Consider the following 19,274-nt stretch of genomic DNA (forward strand, 5'->3'; position numbering starts at 1 on the left):
GTGCTCTACCAGAGGATCTGTGGCTGGATTATTCAGCTGGATAACCAGCAGTTCACCATTGAGGCTGAACAAAGAACAGAGACTGGCACTCCACGACCAGAACTGCCTACCCCTGATCTAGAGTAATCCCTTACTTGCTTTGAACTCACAGTTTGGTCAGTATTAGCTATGTAATAGCTAACCTTTTTATAGTTGTTAGGTTCTCTGTAATGGTCAAACATACATTCTTTATGTTTTGTTTGGATATAACTAGCCGTTCAGAAAACTGAAGCGGAAAAATAATGTCCAAATGGAGCCTGTTTACATTCTTCATGATATTTCATATATTAATTATAATGCCACATCTCAGCATGTGGTATCTAGTTGGACGCCGGAAAAAGAAATGCTCCAATGAGATCCAGCATGTGGCTTGATAAAGCTCTTGTGTATTCACTATAAAAAAAAAAAATTAAAAAAAAATAAAAAAAATAAAAAGGTTGCCAAGTAAGTAATGCAAATAACTGCTCCAATAAAATTACTTAAATTAAATTCAAATAGCTGCCTTTTAGCTTCACTTTCAGAGGCATGACTGCCCCCCGTTCCCAGACTAATATCTCGGAGGTTATCTTGTGTTGTGATTCTGGGCGCAGAGAGTCACCCCCCAGGCGCTCATGCTGCAGTGGGTTTCTGGGATATGGAAGTCCTCCGAGCCGTAGCAGCCTGGAGGGCTGTCCCTAGGCGTGTCCAGCCTGATGAGGCCTGCTCTGCCTCTGCTCCCACGGGGAGCCTGGCGGTCCGCTGACTGACACTCGGCACGCTCGCTTTCCCCCGCGGTGAGGTCATCCTGTTTGCGAATGCATTCCTGTGCAGTGAGGCAATGCCCCGCCTGTAGGTTTCCTATCTTTATTATCATACTTTTCTTTCCCATAAGACCCATAGGCAATGAGGCAATGCTCCACCTGTGGATTTCAGATTCAACATTATCATTACTTCTCACGATTTTATCTGTTATTCATGTTTTACCTCTACTTCAAGACTGGTTGCATGAAGGAGCAAATCAGCATAGCTGTATTGGGCTCCGTAGTACATTACATTGGGCTAAGGTATATGACTGGGACCCAGAAGGTTGGTGGTGTCCAGGGGGGATTGTCTCCTGCTTAGTGTCATCTACTGTAAGTCGCTTTGGATAAAAGCATCAGCTGAATAACTGCAACATAATTACAAATACTGTATATACACTCAGTGAACACTTTAGGCGTTTATTAACTTTTTTTTTTTTTTTACTTATTGATCTGCTGCTGTAGCCTATCCACTTTGAGATTTGACACGTTGTGTGTTCAGCGATGCTCTTCTGCAAACCACTGCTGTAATGTGTGGTTATTTGCGCTATATTTTAGTGTATATACATCATATATATATTTGATGAGCTTATTTGGAGTTCTAGTTGTAGTGCATGGATACGCCCCGTGGCCCAGGATTGAACCCCATCCATGTCAGTGAAAACTGAGGCCGATAGCCCGACAGGATGGACGGTGTCCTTAGGCATAGCTTCGCCCAGGGTAAGAGAGGGTTCAGTCAGAAGGGATCTCAGTGCTCTCCAGTGTCCCCTACTGGTCAGCCTCGGGCTGGGTGCCTGCAGGCACTGCACATGAAGGGTCTTCCTCCGCCTCCTCTCTACGCAAGCCTTACTTGTGACCTGCAGTGTGATGAGAAGCGGTGCTTGACATAACGCGCTTCAGAGGAGAGCGTGCGCTGAGCTTTCCCGAATCGATAGCCGGGGGTCCGGTTACGAGAGCAGACATTGTGTAACGCTGTCCTTATAGATGTTGCTGTAGTGTGCATTTATGCTAGCTGCTGTAAGGGCATAAGTGATTCCCTGGGCACGGAGGTAATTAGCGACGTGTTTGTTAGTAGGCTCGCAGCGCGAGTCCCATCTCCTCCCGCCACCTGCTCTGCTGCTCTTCCCCTACAGCTCCCCCGGTCTCTGTATGATCGTTTCCATCTCCCTTGCTGATTCTACACCCAGCTGAAATCTAAAAGTATGGTGCTGAACATACGAACATACCCTGACCGTGGAATTATAAGCTTCTATCTGCGTTCTGAGTGGTTTTGAGATACTGAGCTTCGAAGATACCAAAGTGAATGGGCTCAAAGCAGACACAACCTTTTACATTTTGCATTTTTTTCATACTTTTAAACAGTATTTTTGTGTAAAACACAAATTTTTTAGTTCCCTTATAAACAACATACAGTATTTGTGACACTGATTATTGTCAAAAATGTCAGTTAGAACCTTATCAATCTAAAGTCTTGATATGGTGGATACAAGGTAAACACTGTTTGCTACATATCCACCAGTCGAGTCAGAGGAAAGGATAAACCGATAGGGGCACAACACTGGTGGGGGATGTTCTCTATGAAAAACAGACCCCCTAACATTACAGGGTGCATTCCCTATGGGGTATGGGCAGTCGGTGCCTGTTTTTGGTGGCTGGGACATGATTGTAGAGTTGGCAGTCAAAGGAGACTACAAGAGCTACAAGCAGGGTCCCTTCCCAGAATACAAAGCGCTGTCCCTCTCGGACAAGTGGCACCTCGCTCCTAAGAGCCGGGCTGAGAGAGGGCACTCAGCGAGACACTTCACATAACTCTGCGTATAAATAGCTCCACTTGTTCAAACTAAAAAAAAAGCATAAAAAATGCTAATTAGCATGAGGCACGAATGGCTAGCAAGCCACAACAGACAAAACAAGCCATTCTGATGCCAAAATTACCATTGGCAAGCGTAGATACATTTAACACCTGAAATAAAGGCCGCACATTTATGCATACAATCATAAACTGAATCCAACAAAATTACTGTCTTTAATCCAGTGAGACATTTTTAAGGCAGATGAAGCATTACCCCAAAAGGACATTAAGAAACATACGTTTTAGAAATCCAGACTGTTTTTCGGTTGTAGCAACAGCTCTCATACAGTCATACCACTTTTCTCAAAAACCAGTGATATCACCTTTCTCAAAAACATCAGGAAGGTTTAGATAAGACTGAAGTGGCAAAGACATCGCCTGGTATTTATCCCTAATTTTAATTTCTGACCGACGTATGCACACTGCAAACAATGAGAACGGATGGCCGTTTGCAGGCACACACCCCGTCCGAGGGTCTGGGTGTCGTCCTTTTGTTAGGGGGCTTTCAGTTAAGTGAGGCTGAAATAAAGACACCGTTTTCTCTCTCCGTCCCCGGGGGAGTGTTCTCGTGAATGCGAAGTGATTGGAATTCCTCTCCGCTGGCGTGTGTCCCCGGAGGGGGCTGGCCATATCGGCTTTAGGGCAATTAAAGGGCCCAGACACCGCACCTGATTCCCCCTTCATAATGTCAAAACCAGACAAATGACAGGAGAAAACGCAGGCCCTTAATTTGATTGCCTGCGTTCACAATGGAGTACATCATGCAAATGACATAATAAAATGTAAACAGCAGAATGTTACAGGAACATTTGCACTTAAGTTCACTTTGCAGAAGGGTTTAGGGAGACAACCTCCTTCAATTAATCATTTATATACTATAGATATGAATAATTAATGTGTGTGTGCAAATATATTGCAAATAATAACAACGGATAAAAAGGTTTAAAAAGGTTTAAAAAGGTTTGCAGTCTGATAACATGACGCTCTTTACCTGGAAAGCCAGAGACGATGTGCACTTCGTCCTCGTACACCATCAACGTGGCCGCCCTCTCAGGAAGCAGGTCCAGACTGAGAGAGGAGAACACTGCAACAAACACACACAAACCCGCTGCTGACACCAGTAACTGCACAGTACACGCCAGGAGAATCAATGTTCAATGTTCAATGGCAAAAGATTTGGGCTGGTACTGCCATTTCTGGGCCTCTACCAAAGCCTTTCACTGTGCTTCAGAGCCTCAACGGTCATGTGGTCTTCCTCGATGACATGTACGTACATTCCCTTGTCATAAGCACAGATAACCATCTTTACTTCGGCATTTCTTGGTTCTACCCTTATTGCATGGGCAACTGAGGGCTTGGTGACATTTAATAAGAGTGCTTTCTTGCATTTGTTTGCCATTAATCATTGGTAGAGCCTTATCAGCAGCTAGCAGACCTTAACATATCAGGATTATAAATAGACTACTAAAAGTCAGTGAGCATTTTTGAAGAGGTGGCTGTACATGTCCCACACAGATGAAATCACAGTTCTATTGATGCATTTTCTTTTTCCTGTCAATGTCACCAAAATCATATTGGGGGAAAATTTACGGTAAGAAATCCAAGGCATTCTGTGCCATAACTCAAAGCATAACCTCATTCCAGGACCACCTATCTCTCAACTTCAATAGTGGTCAGCTCAAATTAAGGTAGTACAGCTGACACTAAACACTGGAGGTGAGTGTGAACTACCACATGTAGTAGCTAAAGAAATGGAAAACGTAACCTGCTTTTGTTAGACTCGCCAGCTAATTCATTAAGAAAGTGGAAAAGAGTTCTACTCAATGATACAAATGTTTCTTGCCCAGGATATAACCTTGCAGGGATAGAAAAACACTGGCAGGGGTAAAAAAATTCAGTGTAAATAATTCACTAATATATTTGCGCCGTAATTATGAACAAAATAATCATTAAAAGGGCACCAAGGGTCTTGCTACCAGGAAATAAAGGAAAATGATTTTGCTTGAGGCACCAACAATTTAAGCCAAGCTTAGAAAGACATTAATGCACCTAGAGCATTTAAATTTGTACTTGTACTTTTTAACAAAATGGGACTTCAAATTAATTTCAAGCTCTTATTTTGACAAAGAGAAGAAAACACACACTGCAAGGTATATTAATGACTTCTAAATGTTTAGTCAGTCAGTCCAAAGGTGCCATTTAAGGTTTTGCTTAAGCTCATTCGTCATTAATTCCTTCCCTCGTTCCTTATTTACCTTCATGGAAATGACTTCCAGCAGCCAGCCTTCACCTCTTTGTGCTTTCTTCCCTCTGGCTCTGTTAAACATGCTAATCTTTTCACTCATCGTATTGCTTGCACTCCAGCCCTCCCCCCCCAGCCCCCCTTTCAAGCTCCATTCAGCCGCCTCGGAGGGGTCCTCGATTAAAAATTTATTTCAGTAAGTGCCAGGGCCCAGCATGGCCACTGAATAATCCTAAAACTAGAGCGGAACTCGGCGACGCTAAAAAACATACCAGGTAATCTGGTCGGTCTCCAGGGGGCGGAGTTTGGCACGTAGCCCGACTTGGTTGCCGTGACAATCAACAGGGTGCCGACTTTGTAGTGAAATTTGATGAACGCGCTGCCGTCCGCGCCCGAGGTCTCTGCGGCGAAGGAGGTCTGGTTGGAGAAGATTTCAATGGCGGCGCCGGGGATGGGCTGGTGCGTGCTTGCGTCGCTCAGGTGGACTTTCAGTGTGACCTCTGTGCGGGAAAACAAAAAACGCAATTCTCACTTAGCGGCTACCCTCACGACCACAATCTCTGCTCTGCTCTCATCCAGTGGCAGCTACCATTCCAAGCACAAAGTCCACTTCCATCTCTGCAAACACTTCATGTGTAAATGTTTGAGTAAAACAATTTTGTTTTACTTTATCCTCTCTATGCAAAAAAAACAACATGGAGGGAAACAACAGCAAATTTACAGTACAGTGGCTATTTATTAAACTTATTTCCCTTTAATGATCATACCTTACAAAACTTCCTACCATATGTATTGCCTCTTGAACCTATTCAAACCAATATGCTGACTGATAATATACTCATTAAATTTCCAACTACTATATGCTGTACATTGTGCTAAAGGTTGCAATTCAAAAGGGAATTAGCCTGAATTAGCCTTAAAGTCAAAATTCCATAAGACAGAAATTGTGGCTTGGATATTCAATTTCTGAGAACATTCCAAATTAATCAGGTATTTTTCATATATTGTTTTAAAATAAGGTTGTAGGCCAAGCACTTAAAGACAAGCTGAAATCAAAATTCACTTTTTCCTCAATGTAGTCAATTCTTCATAACCATACGAACACGTCTTAAAGTATATATTCCAGAAAATGTAGGAAATTGTAATACTTGTGTTTTTTCCATCCACTTCCTGGAAAATGAGATTTTACGAGATTTGATGTCATTGTGTACCAGTGGATGTGTATTTTGATCAAATGCCTGTCAATTTTCCGTTCCCCTCCAATCAATATCTTTTCACGCTGCCCAGAAACAACCCTGTACTTAGAATATGTTGAAGTTACATCCTTTATCAACTATTCTAGAAAGAATTAGCTACTTCTCCTGCAGACTTAGTAGAAAAACAAAAACAATTATATCTCTATTCAGAATACACTGCAATGTCTTGCTAGCAACCACTTCAGTTCACTGCAGCTCATCAACCTAATAGGTTGTAATTAGTTGGCCTTGGGCCTTACATTTTTTTAACGAGAGTACATTTTCTTTAAAAATAATAACTCATTTCTCATTTTTGCAATTATGACACTTTCAAGTTCAACAAAAGCTCAATCATAACACTTCAATTCATAAAAACATTAACTCCACACCATACACTGTGCAAAACAAAAAACTTTTATTGAGGTCTACAGGTTGTCTGTTTCTTAGGCAAGAACTACCAGAAGGATATTTAATGAGACAGCAGCCAACTCAGAATTTCCCATTTGCTCATTTCCAGCCAATAGGAACCTTCCTTCCAAACAATGGACAGTTTTTCCTCACTTGAAGGCCGTGCCAGTTTAGGAAACCACCGCAGAAACACACTTCCTCGAATCCATCAGCTCCTAAGCAGACCCTCTCTGTCAGCAGCAGCTTAACGTCATGCAAAATTTGGATTATGTATTACAGCGCCACTGCAACGCAGCCCTTAACAGTGGAAACACATTTGCGGGAAAGTCAGCAAAAAAATGTTGGTAGTAATTGCAGACAACTGGCCAAGAGACTTTTATTACAGTATTAAAAAGTCCCTTTTCATTAGGCTTCATCACACAACATTCTCCATGTCATTGAATATAAATTCAGGCACAAGTTTTACACAATGCCAAATCCATGAAGTTAGCAGAGGGAGTTGTTAGGTGTGGGAGTACATCATTTGGTCTAAATGTTTTTATACGAGACATTTGCATTGCCAAAATTCATCGATTAATTTTAGAGGGGCAACAACTTGACTGCAAGTGAGTGCTGTTCAATTATGAATTCAGGGAACCCTACTTTTAATAATTTGAATGTTTTTCCATCAGCAAATTTTTCTTAAAAATAATTTATAAGAAAATACGTCTGGAACAAAAGTTGAAAGAAATACCATTATTTTTTTCCTCCAAAACAACCCCAAAAAAACAGTAGTTTTAAGTGAATAGAAGCTGGTAAAATCTGCATTAACAATTGTAGTTGCCAGGGCAGGCTGTACTGGAGATGTTCCAGGCCTCCCTGGGTAGAGGGTAGTGCACGGGGGTGGGGTGGTAACGATTTCATCCTGCACAACCAGTTGCTTATTTACAGACGGATTATGCGGGACTTTGTAAGGCTTCGCTTCACTTTGGCAAATTAGATCGTCTGTGGAGGCGAACTCAACAGGGCAGTGGAGAGGCCTGACCTTTTCAACCGGAGTGGTCGTACCAGGACCAATTAGGCAGCCTTCTTCACAAATTCCACAACTCCCATCTGGCATGCTGAGCAACTTCGCACAAGAAATAAAACCTACCGACACGACAAACTAGTCTTTTACTTTAAACAAGGACATAGACACCCCCGCCCAGCCCCCCAAACCACCCTTCCCCTCAACCCAGGGATAAACTAAGCGCAGGAAGCTTCCCACCCCATCAAATGACTACTTACAGTATGCGTGCTCTATCCGTTCTTTATCCGTTCAGCCTACACGGTGCTCTGGTTCAGTTCGACAGATAAACTTGAAGTAAGCCATTGCATTTGATTCATGGCCGCGCCATACCGTGGACTTAGGTGGCTAATCGGGATTTCGGAGAGTTCTGAGGACCGCCTTTCAAGCGGGTGCCAAAAAGACGGCTGATCCCTGGCTGAAAGCCTCAGGGAAAACTGGGCACCGGCGGTATTCACACTGCGGCTTTGCAGTGAAGACTTCATTGTTCTCAAGCTGTTTGGGGCCGGAGCGGATACCGTCCCTTCCTGGCCCCGACACCCTCTGCATCCTGCCTGACTTACACTGCAGGGGGAAGAGCTGGAGAAAGTGGGACAGACTCACTACTGGAGGGGAGGAAAGATAAGAGCACAGCAAAATAGACTGTTCCGTTTAGGCTGGGACTGCTTGAAACCAGGCCACACGTAACAAAGTTCCAGAGTGCCATTATGAAGCAATTTACTTTTTATTATTTTGCAACTGCTTGTACTTGTCTTTAAAATCTCCTTAGTTATTGTCATTTAAAGGTACGAAAGGTACGACGGACATCTAACGAGAGGAATAGCAGCAACAAACACCCTCAAACCACAACACTGTTTAGGTGGCAATTGGAACCAGTTTTCAACCAATGGGCTTGAATTATTGTACAGTTATACAATGTTTTGGTACAGAGTGTCGGACCGTCAACTCTATATTTTGAAACCTGAATTTAAGGATTATAAACACAGGCTGAGGGTGAGTCAACATGTCAGTGAGCCATTTTCAATGATAGGAAGGGATTTACAATGGTCTTGTAACAATGTTCTAAGACAAAAATCATTTTCCTTTCAGATATTATTTGTTGTTGTTGTAGGCCCTAGTCTATATGTGGCCCCCGGCCGAAGCCAACCTATCCTTCCACCACCCAAAGTGTTAGAAATGGCGTCTTCCTCCAACTCACGCTTGTGCAAGTTTGGCTTGCGGACGACGGTGTGAAAAGAAGCAGCTGTCCCCATCACAGGTTACAGAGCTGGAGGAGCATAAAACCACAGTGCTTAATGAACGCACTAAATAGCCTATTTTGGTGAATAAACAGAATAGTTTGATGCTTGTATTGGTGTGCAAACTGCCCTCTATCCATTAAGTGTCAAAAACGCATTACTGATCTAGTCTACTTCACTCTCTTCTATTCTAGACACCAAAGGTGAGGTGTACCGTGTAGTGGACAAAAGCTTTATAAAAACCTCTATTTCATCAACACAATGAGATTTTGTGATAAAAACCTAACTTTATTAAATGCTGTCTCGTGCCATGAAGTAAGCCACATAAAGGCTCACAGATGTTTTAGGACCCCAGTCCCCTTGAGTAGTAGCAGTAATGATGCTAACACATATCAGGAACAACAACAATAATGATTAATCTGAACCACCAGTGGAAATTTCCTGAGCTCATGAGAGCAACACTGGCTCATATCCAGCCTATAACAGAAGCTTCAGGGCCACTGATTGGCTGTTTGCTGTTCATGGAGAGCAAGAAACGGCCAATCCATGCAGCTCTACACAACTTCCTTTGTTCTGAACATCCTGAGGGGCGAGCAGCTGTGCTTGCTCCCCACGACCCCCTTGGGGGGCCTGCACACTTATTCTCCAACATCCCCTTTAAAAACACACATATCCAAATCAGTAAAATGGGCCCATGGATAATGCGATGCAGCATTTACTTAACCCGACCAAATAAATCAGCCCTGACGCCTCACTTAAACAAGTCGGACCACCCCCTTAGAGAATCCTCATTCTAATCTCATTTTAAATTCGGGAGGGATTCTGAATATTATTTTGAGGTTGGCTAACTTCATGTTAGCCTGCACCCCCCAGTTAACCTGCAACGCTTCGCTGTTGTCCTGGTGTTGACCTGTAAGTAGGGCGAACACTCATTCGTTGCAGAGATGGGTTTAGCCTTGTGCTGCCAGTCAGAATGATGTAAGAGAGGCCCTGTTAATGATGAGAATGGAGGTGGAGGTGGAACACATAGTCCCTATGTGTGTGTGTGTGTGTGTGTGTGTGGGGGGGGGTACCCATAGGCCCAATACTGTGTATGGGGGGGGGGGGGGGGACCCTATAGTGGGGGGGGGGCATAGACCCAATAGTGTGTGTGGGGGAACCCATATACCCTATAGCGGGGGTCGACTCTGCATGTGTGACAGTGAACTGAGAGGGAATCATGATGTTATTATCACAGGTGTGGACGGCATTAGCGGTGTGTTACTTTACGAGTGTTAGGGGAGGCAGGTGGGGATGGGCGGAGAAGGAAACAAAGGGCGGTCAGTGTTGTCATCTGTAAGGTGAAGGCATCAAAGTGACTTTTCCTGGCTGAACTCCCTGCGCTAGCCCCAATTAGACCCGCCGGCAGACTCCGCTCCTGTTGCCACGACAGCGGGATTATTGATTGCCGTCTGCTGTGAGCCTGGCAGAGGGAAAGTGTGTGTGGGGCGGGGGGTGGGAAATCGGCAGGGGGGGAGTGGGGATGGGGTGCAGTGTCACTATGCCATTGTGGACAGATCCTACATGAAACACGTCACACGGGCTGAAAGATACACCACCCAAAACAGGAGTTACACTCACTTCACAATCTCTTATGTCCCACTGAATAAAATAATACCCCAGTACAAACAACCTACTTCAGGACCCCGGAATCATGTTTTTAGACAGACCCACTTAACACATTTAATAAAACAGCCGACTATTTCAACAGCAACACAGATTCATTTTACCGTCAGCGCAACCGGCGTGATACGACCGCGTTAACAACCGCTCACGAAGTGAACGGACGAGCGTGAATCATCCACGGCCCCACGCGCCCAGAACCACCGTACCGTAGGAGAGGCGATAAAGCCGTCTAAAGCCATCTGTCACTTTGATCTGTCCAGCCACCTCGTAGCGATGGGGGGAGAAAAATGGAAAAAGACTGCACTGGCCAGACATCAGTGCGCTTCGACAATCGCGGCAGGAAAAAAAACGCAGTCAGGAAGCCACACCGTGCCATTGTGCCTGCGAGAGATTAGTGCAGAGGCCGACTCTGAAAGTGCATGCCAGAGGCGGTTAGAATTGTTGTTGTACATCTGACACCAGATGTTTATTTTAACTCCAGCTTTACTCGCCATGGACCGGGTTCGATTCAAGCCTCTCGAAAAGCAAAAAGCAAAAAGAGCTTCCACATTAATGACCTCGTACTCGTAGGGATGTAAAAAATTCAGTCTTTTTAAAATTAAAATGTCTTAATTACATAATAACTAGACAAATTAAATTCCAATCTGTGCTGTCAACATATCCCTACTAAGCGGAAAGAATTATAACAATGTAGCCCATCGGCTAATTTCCATCCAGAGGGCACAAACACTGAAGTGTACGAACTGTACTTTAGGTTACACCACGGAAAAACCAGTACAGGAAATAACATGCTTAATTCGATTGTGCTAATCCGTGGACACAAAGCATAAAATGGTGCCTGTGCACAGGACATGGGGAACAACATTGCGTGTAGGCCTCCATTAATAATATTTTCATATAACATCAGGCTTAAAACAGATTATGCATTCATCATTATGTTGACATTTATTTATATACGCATTACTGTACAGGGACATACTGGCACAGCCCAGAGTTAAAACAAGGATGGAGATAAGGATCAGAAAGAATAATAATAAAAAAAGGAATAAATCGGTAACACCAACATTCAAATAAAATTCAGAAATAAAAAAAATCATCTGGAAAGATTCCCAACATAAGTCCAAAAGGGCAACTACGAGCCTATCTGGCACAACTTTTCAGATATTAGATTTTTCAACAGGAAGGAACATGGCCATTTCAGCACATAACAGTGAAATTACACTAGACTCTGCAGGCAGATAAGAAGCCAGGGCTAATCCCATCAACACTGCATATAGCACACTGAAGCCAGATCACCAAAACACCTTCACCTGCCAAGTTAATGGAAGCAGTTCAGAATTGAATTATATCCAGTTCATTTGTTTCACCCAACTTTTCAAGCACACTTGTCACTTCCGTCAGCTCACAGAATGTCTAACCTAGTGGAAGGCTGTGAGTTGCGACCAATCAGCAATCAAAATTCTCCACTGAAAAGCAGTTTACAGATAAAAATTACACAAAATGAAGAAGACCATATTTGATGGCACGATAAGACTGTGATATTGGATGAAACCAACAAACTACCTACCGATAAGGCTCTTGTGCCAGGCAAATTCATTTTGTTTGTTTTAACATTGGACTACATCTTAGCAATAGGTCTCACCCACATAATTTCTCAAGCATACCACTGCATCTCATCCAAATATTTATCTAACCTCCACCTTTAACAAGTGCAAGTCAGTAGGTTAGATGATAAATCACCGGAGAGGACAAAGCAGTTCAGAAGGGTAGAACAGATGGAATTTGTTCAACACCTTAGATCGCTGCTGCACACTGTCGATAAGAGCCTGGGAACATGATGACTTTGCCAAAACGTATCTATTTAATAGCACAGGACCTCAGAAAGTCAGGAAAAACAATGAGAGAGAGTCCAAACTGCTGGAGAGAGTCCAGGTCGAGTAGGTTACATGAACACAACCGCATTTTAAAACCCGGGAGGTCAAAACCCTGCAAATCTGCAATACCACTCCAAGGCAGGCACAGGTTCGCATTGGCTTTTACGGGGGCCCCAACATGAAAGCCATGTCAATTGGGAACAGGAACAGACACACACATACACACACACAGCCACGCACTAAAGCCAGCTGCTCTAGTGGGGTCCATATGGTCAGCGAGGTCTAAATCATCCTTCGGGGGCTGAATCAGTGCGTTGGAATGCGGCCGCACCGCACCCAGCATGCAGCAGTGGCGGCTCGGCAGAGATGCCCATCGCCGCGCGTCACTCTCCACGCCTCATACTCCCCACGCCTCATACTCCCCACGCCTCATACACCCCACGCCTCATACTCCCCACAACACTGCGGATATCCCCGTCATTTGTTTTTTTTTATACTATTTTCATTTGCTCGTCGCTAACAACAGGCTTCAAACAAATGACACATAATGATGAATGCGTCATTTGTTTTAAGCCTGATATCCCTTGTCATTTGTGTTTTTAAATACTATTATTTCCATGTAACATCTGTATGCTAACATCAGGCTTAAAACAAATAGCACATTCATCATTACGTTGACACATTTACTGTATATATTACAGCAGTGGTCCTATAGGTTTTCACTCCAACCAAAACAAAGCGCACTTCAATCAACAGCTTCAGATCTCATTGAACTGATAATTAGTAGAATCAGGGGTGCCAAATTAGGGTTGAAGTGAAAACCTTCAGGATGGTAGATCTCCAGGAATATATCCAGAAGTATAGGGACATACTGGCACAGCCCAGTTAAAATGAAAATGTAACAATGTAGATAAGGATCAAAATGAATAGGTAAATAAAAAATATATATCAACAGTAAGACCGACACGTCCAGGCACAGGTGCATTCGGCTGAAGCCTGGCTCCCAGAATGTTTATTATTCTTCTTCTGTGGTAGGACTGCTCTTAATGACCTAATCAAGTGCACTTGATGTACTTTGTTTTGTAAGTTACTCTGGATAAGGCTGTCTGCTAACTGGATGTAATGTAATGTGATATCAGTACAGGTATCCACACCTCTGAGCTTGACTTACTTCAGTGCAGATATCCACTGCACCACTCCAATGACACAGGCAAGCTAATATCACTGCAGGAATTCCAACTGCTGTAATTATATGAACAAGGTGAAATTACAGGTCATAGAATCCCCATCTCTTAGACGCCACCTATCACAAAAAAGAGGGAGATCTGAGAGGGCTGGATAAAAAGAAAACAGCATATTCCCATATTCCCGCTTTAGGATTTATTTCATTAGATGATCAATTTATCTTAAAAATCATTTCAAGCTGCGTATATCATTTTATATCATTTTCATTCTATGTAGTAGGGGTCGGACATTTGACAAATTTCTCTCAACAATTACAATCTGATTTGTCTTTGAATTCATTTTTGTGTCTGAAGCCTATTTTACAGCAGCAAACAGAAGATGCAGAGCATTTCCTCCAGACTAGGCTATCTCACTTTATCTTTGATAAGATAAAAGCTTGGCTGGAAACAATTCCAGGCATGGCTCTCATCTTTCTGCCACCCTAGATGAGATAGCAGACGAGGGCAGTAAATGGTGCACTATACGATACATGCTTTGCCCCATTACTATGGGAATTTTAAAAGATGCAAATAAATAAATAAATAAACTCCAATTTAGCAATTTGCATTTTTCTAAAGGTTTAAGAATCTGCTAAAAGGGGAAGAAAAAAAAAAAACATTTGAAGTTTCCACTAATCCCAAATCTCCAAAAATAGCATTAGGCAAGTTCTACTCTTGAAATCGAGAAAGACACAAAGTTGGGAGCCTAAATTGTAACCTCCAGGTCCCCATTGATGTCCAAAATGGGGCGACGTAAACAAACACCCCAACTGCCAGTCAAGGAGACTCCGATTGGAATGCGATTTGTGTCCGGGACTGTATCGCTACACACAGACAGTAAAATGACGTCAGTTTTTCCAAGGATTTTACAGGGTACAGTATCCCACCATTGTGTCCACTGGAATAATTGACACCAGATGTTGTAGAGTCTGCTAGGCCGACTGTAAACACATGGAGCCATGCTACATACTGCTGTGTGAACATAACTACAGAGGCTCTGTACAACAATGCTTCCAGTCGTAGCGTAATTCACTGCACAGTGCATCACTTTTTCTTCCCTGTGATGTTGAGGGCGAAGAGACGTGCCAGGGGATATTATGGGAAGGTTTTTCGAGATATGTCAATGATGTGACCTACTTAGACCGGGTGACTGACCGCTGAAACCATCCAATAGTTCAGAAAGTATGGCTCAATCACGACAACGGCCTCATCCAACAGCAGTGAACAAAATCTGACAATGTGTTTTGTGAAGCAAAAGAGTTCAAGCTTTCACTGCCAGCTTTTGGACCAGGCTGCCTCTTTGCCTTTAAACAGGGCACCACAGAAGGAAGAAGGCCTGTTGTGTGGCTCTCAGGGACTTGCACATTGCCTGCACCATCTTAAAGGGGCAGGTCACCCAAAAATGAAATGAAAGTAGGTTTCACTTATCCCGAGTACTAGCCTATATAACCATTCAGATAGTTTCACTGAGATACAACAAATTTTATAGATTTGAAGACTTAGAAGAGTTCACCGTGATTTAATGGACCGCTTGTTTTCTGGTAATCAATGTGCCGAAAATACAGGCATACATTTGAAAAATTCAACAGCCACATCTCTTTCCAAATACAAATTTAGTTAGTTACTCACAAACTCAACTAAAAAATGCACATTTTATTTGAGAGCAATATCTTCTACTGCCGAAACACACCTGTATTCTGGGGCAATTGTTTTGACCAGCGTTATAGCCAACTGTTTGCGGCACTTGGCTTGTGTATTGAAAGTATATGGGTTAGCCAGCTGTGAGCATTAGTTATTGAAATTAAATTCAAATTTAACTCATAATTTCGGACTACGAACAAGACATGGACACTTTGCCCCAGAATACAGGTGTGCATACTTAATTCATTCCTGGGCGAACTGCCCCTTTAAAAATTCTTGCCATCAGAAAAACACAAATAATCACAGCCACCAAGTGACATTCATATACAAAAATAAACTGATTACTAAAATAAATGATCAACAGTAAAATAGAAATACAATTCCTGCATTCACTCTACTGTTTCAGAATGACCAAAATGCAGTGCAATGATGGACTTCCTGCAGGGAGAGACCTCTAATGGGATATAGGTTGCTCTGAAGGTTTGATAGTGCTGCCTATGAGAGCTGCCTATGAGAGTTCGGGCAGAAGGTCCACAAGCCTCGTTCTGAGGGCCACATTATCAAAAAGGACCATGTGAGGTGTTCTGCAGCTGGCGCCAAAAAGATGGGTATCACATGACAAAAATCAAACTGCCTGACAACAGCTTCTTAGTTCTTCGGGTTTCAACATGTAGTCTACTTCCTTCATTGCCATGCTTAACTAATTTGGTGGATGCAATGTCAGACAGTTAAACAAACACACAGTCTGAAGCCACAAACAAGTTCAACTGGCCAAAGGAAGCCCTATAGGAACAATTTTCTTTAACTACTGGCTAATGTTTCTGGCATCTGGGATACTTAGCCTATAGGTTATCGGAAACAATTGATATCCCACAAAACAACTGCAGAATACTGCAGGGTTTTGTTCCATAGGTTCCTACACTTACTTATTGAACGTCACTTCAAAAGCAAGGATGCATAAAGCCTCTCCAGCATGATGTTCGGAGTGTTGCAGGTGTATAAAAAATCAGTCTTTCATCATAATCCTTTCCCCCGTACCGCAACATTTTCAGAAAAATGTGGCCTATTTCACAAAAATATCATAAGAATATACAAACACAAAAAAACATGGACATAAAGCTTTTTAAGAAGATTGATAAATCCATCCATCCATCCATCCATTATCTTAACCCGCTTATCCTGAACAGGGTCGCAGGGGGGCTGGAGCCTATCCCAGCATACATTGGGCGAAAGGCAGGAATACACCCTGGACAGGTCGCCAGTCCATCACAGGGCACACACACCATTCACTCACACATTCATACCTATGGGCAATTTAGACTCTCCAATCCACCTAACCTGCATGTCTTTGGACTGTGGGAGGAAACCGGAGTTCCCGGAGGAAACCCACGCAGACACGGGGAGAACATGCAAACTCCGCACAGAGAGGACCCAGCCGACGGGGATTCGAACCCAGGACCTCCTTGCTGTGAGGCGGCAGTGCTACCCACTGCACCATCCGTGCCGCCCGATTGATAAATCCTCTCATCAAAAATGAAAGCACTTTCTAAAGTGCCTTTTTCCTGAGACGAAAATCGGTATTTTTATTTGTTATTTTTATTTGACTTCATCCATTATTGAATTTAATCACGCTTAGTGACAAAGGCTGTTTTCCTGTATTTTTCTGTAATGTGCCAATGGTAGCCAAAACTATGCATGTGGTATGACTTCTGAATATTGTATTGAACGGTGAAAATGCATGTTTTGATGATCAGGCAGAGACTGGAGTACTGTAACGACCTGCAGGACGGGGGAGGACTTCCTAAAGAGCTCGAGAAACAAGTGCGCATCGGACAGGGTCCGCCGGGAGATATTAAGAGCCGCCATTTAACAGCCTCCTGGAAAATGGGCAGGAGATGCAGTTCCCCCCCAAAAAAATGGGGCAATCCATCACACGATCCCATCAGGGCCAGAGTAGCATCGCTTTCCAGCTGCAGAAGACCCACCGGAGGATCCACACATGGAGGAGTGCTTTACCTGCTGTACTTGGCCCGAGAATACGGACTGCTCCATCCCTTCACCTCTGCCTTTTTGCAATCAAGCAAAATCAGTAAATCTTTTAGCCCGTCGGGTTTCAAAAAGGACACTTCTGTGGAGTTTTATGTGGTTTAGGGTTTTGACTTTCAGAAAAGTAGCCTGCCCATGCTCATTAAAACTCCAATTCATTTCCAGACTCAAACACAGCTAGTTCCACATAGAATTTGACGAAGATGCTTCTAAATTCATGTTAGAATAAGGATTTGAGGATTTAGCTCTTTGTATTAAGAACACCATCAGTTTAAACGTATTGGATAGAAAGAGATCGGCTTCTCAATTTTCATTTTAACCTGGGACTTCTTTGTACAATAGTGTGCTACACCCTCCTGAAAAAGTAACATGTTCTTAAAGATGTGTTCTAATATTCATGAACAGCCTTGTGTTCAGTGAACCTGTCGTTTGGATTACAGGTCTGTGCAGAGGCCAAATGCACAGATGTATGGCTCCCTCACTGATAGACAACTTAGCAAAGAGATTCAGTTTCACAGCTCTCGCGAGCGAATGTCGGAAATGACAACATCGGTCCGACTGAATTTCCTCCTCGTTAAGAATTTCAGCCACCCATTTTCTAATGATATTTCTTCCTTGTCATTGGCACTGGTTTTTCTTTTCTGGCCAGGTGGTTTTTGAGTCTTGATTTGACAATGCGTGCGTGTGCTATTCGACTTTCTCGACCTTGCAGCGTGGAGGGGTCCCCTTTCCCTTTCTGCGGCGCCGCCGTTTCTGGACTGAGCTTAGGAAAAGTTCTCTCTCTGAGCGATCTCTTCCCACAGGAGACAGCCTGTGGTCTGGGGCGTGCACAGAAAAGTATTTCAAGATGGATGTTGTGCTGAGCATTATGCTAAACGGGGCCAACGATATTCCCAAGACAAAATTTGATTAACCAGAGCCGGGGACAAACAGCAAGGCTTCTGCCGGTTAGCCAAGCCATTTTCAAAGTTTGTACAAACCAATGGGGACCGACACTCAGAGACAACTCTGTCAAGGCTAAACCGGGGTATTTCTCTTGCGCAAAAATAAATTCACCACTTTAATATTCCAAATGGAACCAATTCACGACAAGATAAGTGTCAAATCACTGAAAACTACAGAAGAGTGAAGCCTTGATAATGTACATTCAACCAATCAGTAGTTTAAGATCCCCTTTCAGCTTAGCCTTGGCTCCATGCCTTCTTGGTGTGTTGCTGTACTATGTTGTTGAGCTAGATATCCAACAATAGCTCCGGGCATTCCTGTGGTACCATATCCCATGAGGCTTTTGAGGCAGTATAAAACTCGAACAGCTTCCCTCAGTTTTGATTCTGCTGGTTCTCTTAGCTGCAAACTAGTCTCAAACATAGTTAGAATGTGATTTAATTAATGTCATACCATCTCACAACCTCATTGCCCTCTTCTTCAAACCTGTCAGCTGAGTGAGATTTGGTATCATCCTGTTTAGATGTCATCTTCAATGTTTTGTGCTCGAGTTCATCTGAGGATTCAATTACATTTTATTTTATTTGTAAAGGGGAAATACCAGGCCTGAACCAGATAGCAAGCAAGAGGAAGAAAAACTCCCCAGTGGGGAGAAAACCCTCAAAATAGTGGTGAGAAAAAACTCCCCGATGGGAAGAAATCTCAGAAATGTAATAATAAAACTCTCAATCAAATCAAATCGGTTGAGTGTACTTGGTCATGCAGGTAATGTAAAAAACAATTGTGCAATGCCAAGGTTACTGTAACCATCCAACTCAACCAGATTTCTCAGCCGGTTCTTACCAGTGCAAAAGTGGATTAGGGTTTCAATAAGATTCAAACTCAAAACCTTCTCACACGGTCTGTCCACTATTTCTCTGTAGGACCCTCAGCAGAACACGAGTAATCATGGGAGAGCTGGCCATAATCAATCAGGCTCAATACTGGGAACCACAGGACCAGAGCCCAGTGACATCTCACTGCTCAAGTTTATGGGATGATG

At 43.2% G+C, this 19,274-nt stretch overlaps 1 protein-coding gene across 2 annotated transcripts in view; it reads right to left on the reverse strand.

Moving 5' to 3' along the window:
* fam171a1 (family with sequence similarity 171 member A1) overlaps nt 1-19,274 on the reverse strand; it is a 54,368-nt gene that overhangs the window by 22,984 nt on the left and 12,110 nt on the right. Inside the window, exons 2-3 of one of the 2 annotated variants that reach the window (XM_061252441.1) lie at nt 5,185-5,412; nt 3,662-3,754 (exon numbers count right to left, since the gene is read on the reverse strand). In XM_061252441.1, the coding sequence (XP_061108425.1) occupies nt 3,662-3,754; nt 5,185-5,412 (321 nt within the window). The remainder of the gene's footprint in view (nt 1-3,661; nt 3,755-5,184; nt 5,413-19,274) is intronic. The other variant, XM_061252450.1, reaches the window with a different exon arrangement.

This window comes from Conger conger, chromosome 1, assembly GCF_963514075.1.
Source record: "Conger conger chromosome 1, fConCon1.1, whole genome shotgun sequence".
Taxonomy (NCBI): Eukaryota; Metazoa; Chordata; class Actinopteri; order Anguilliformes; family Congridae; genus Conger; species Conger conger.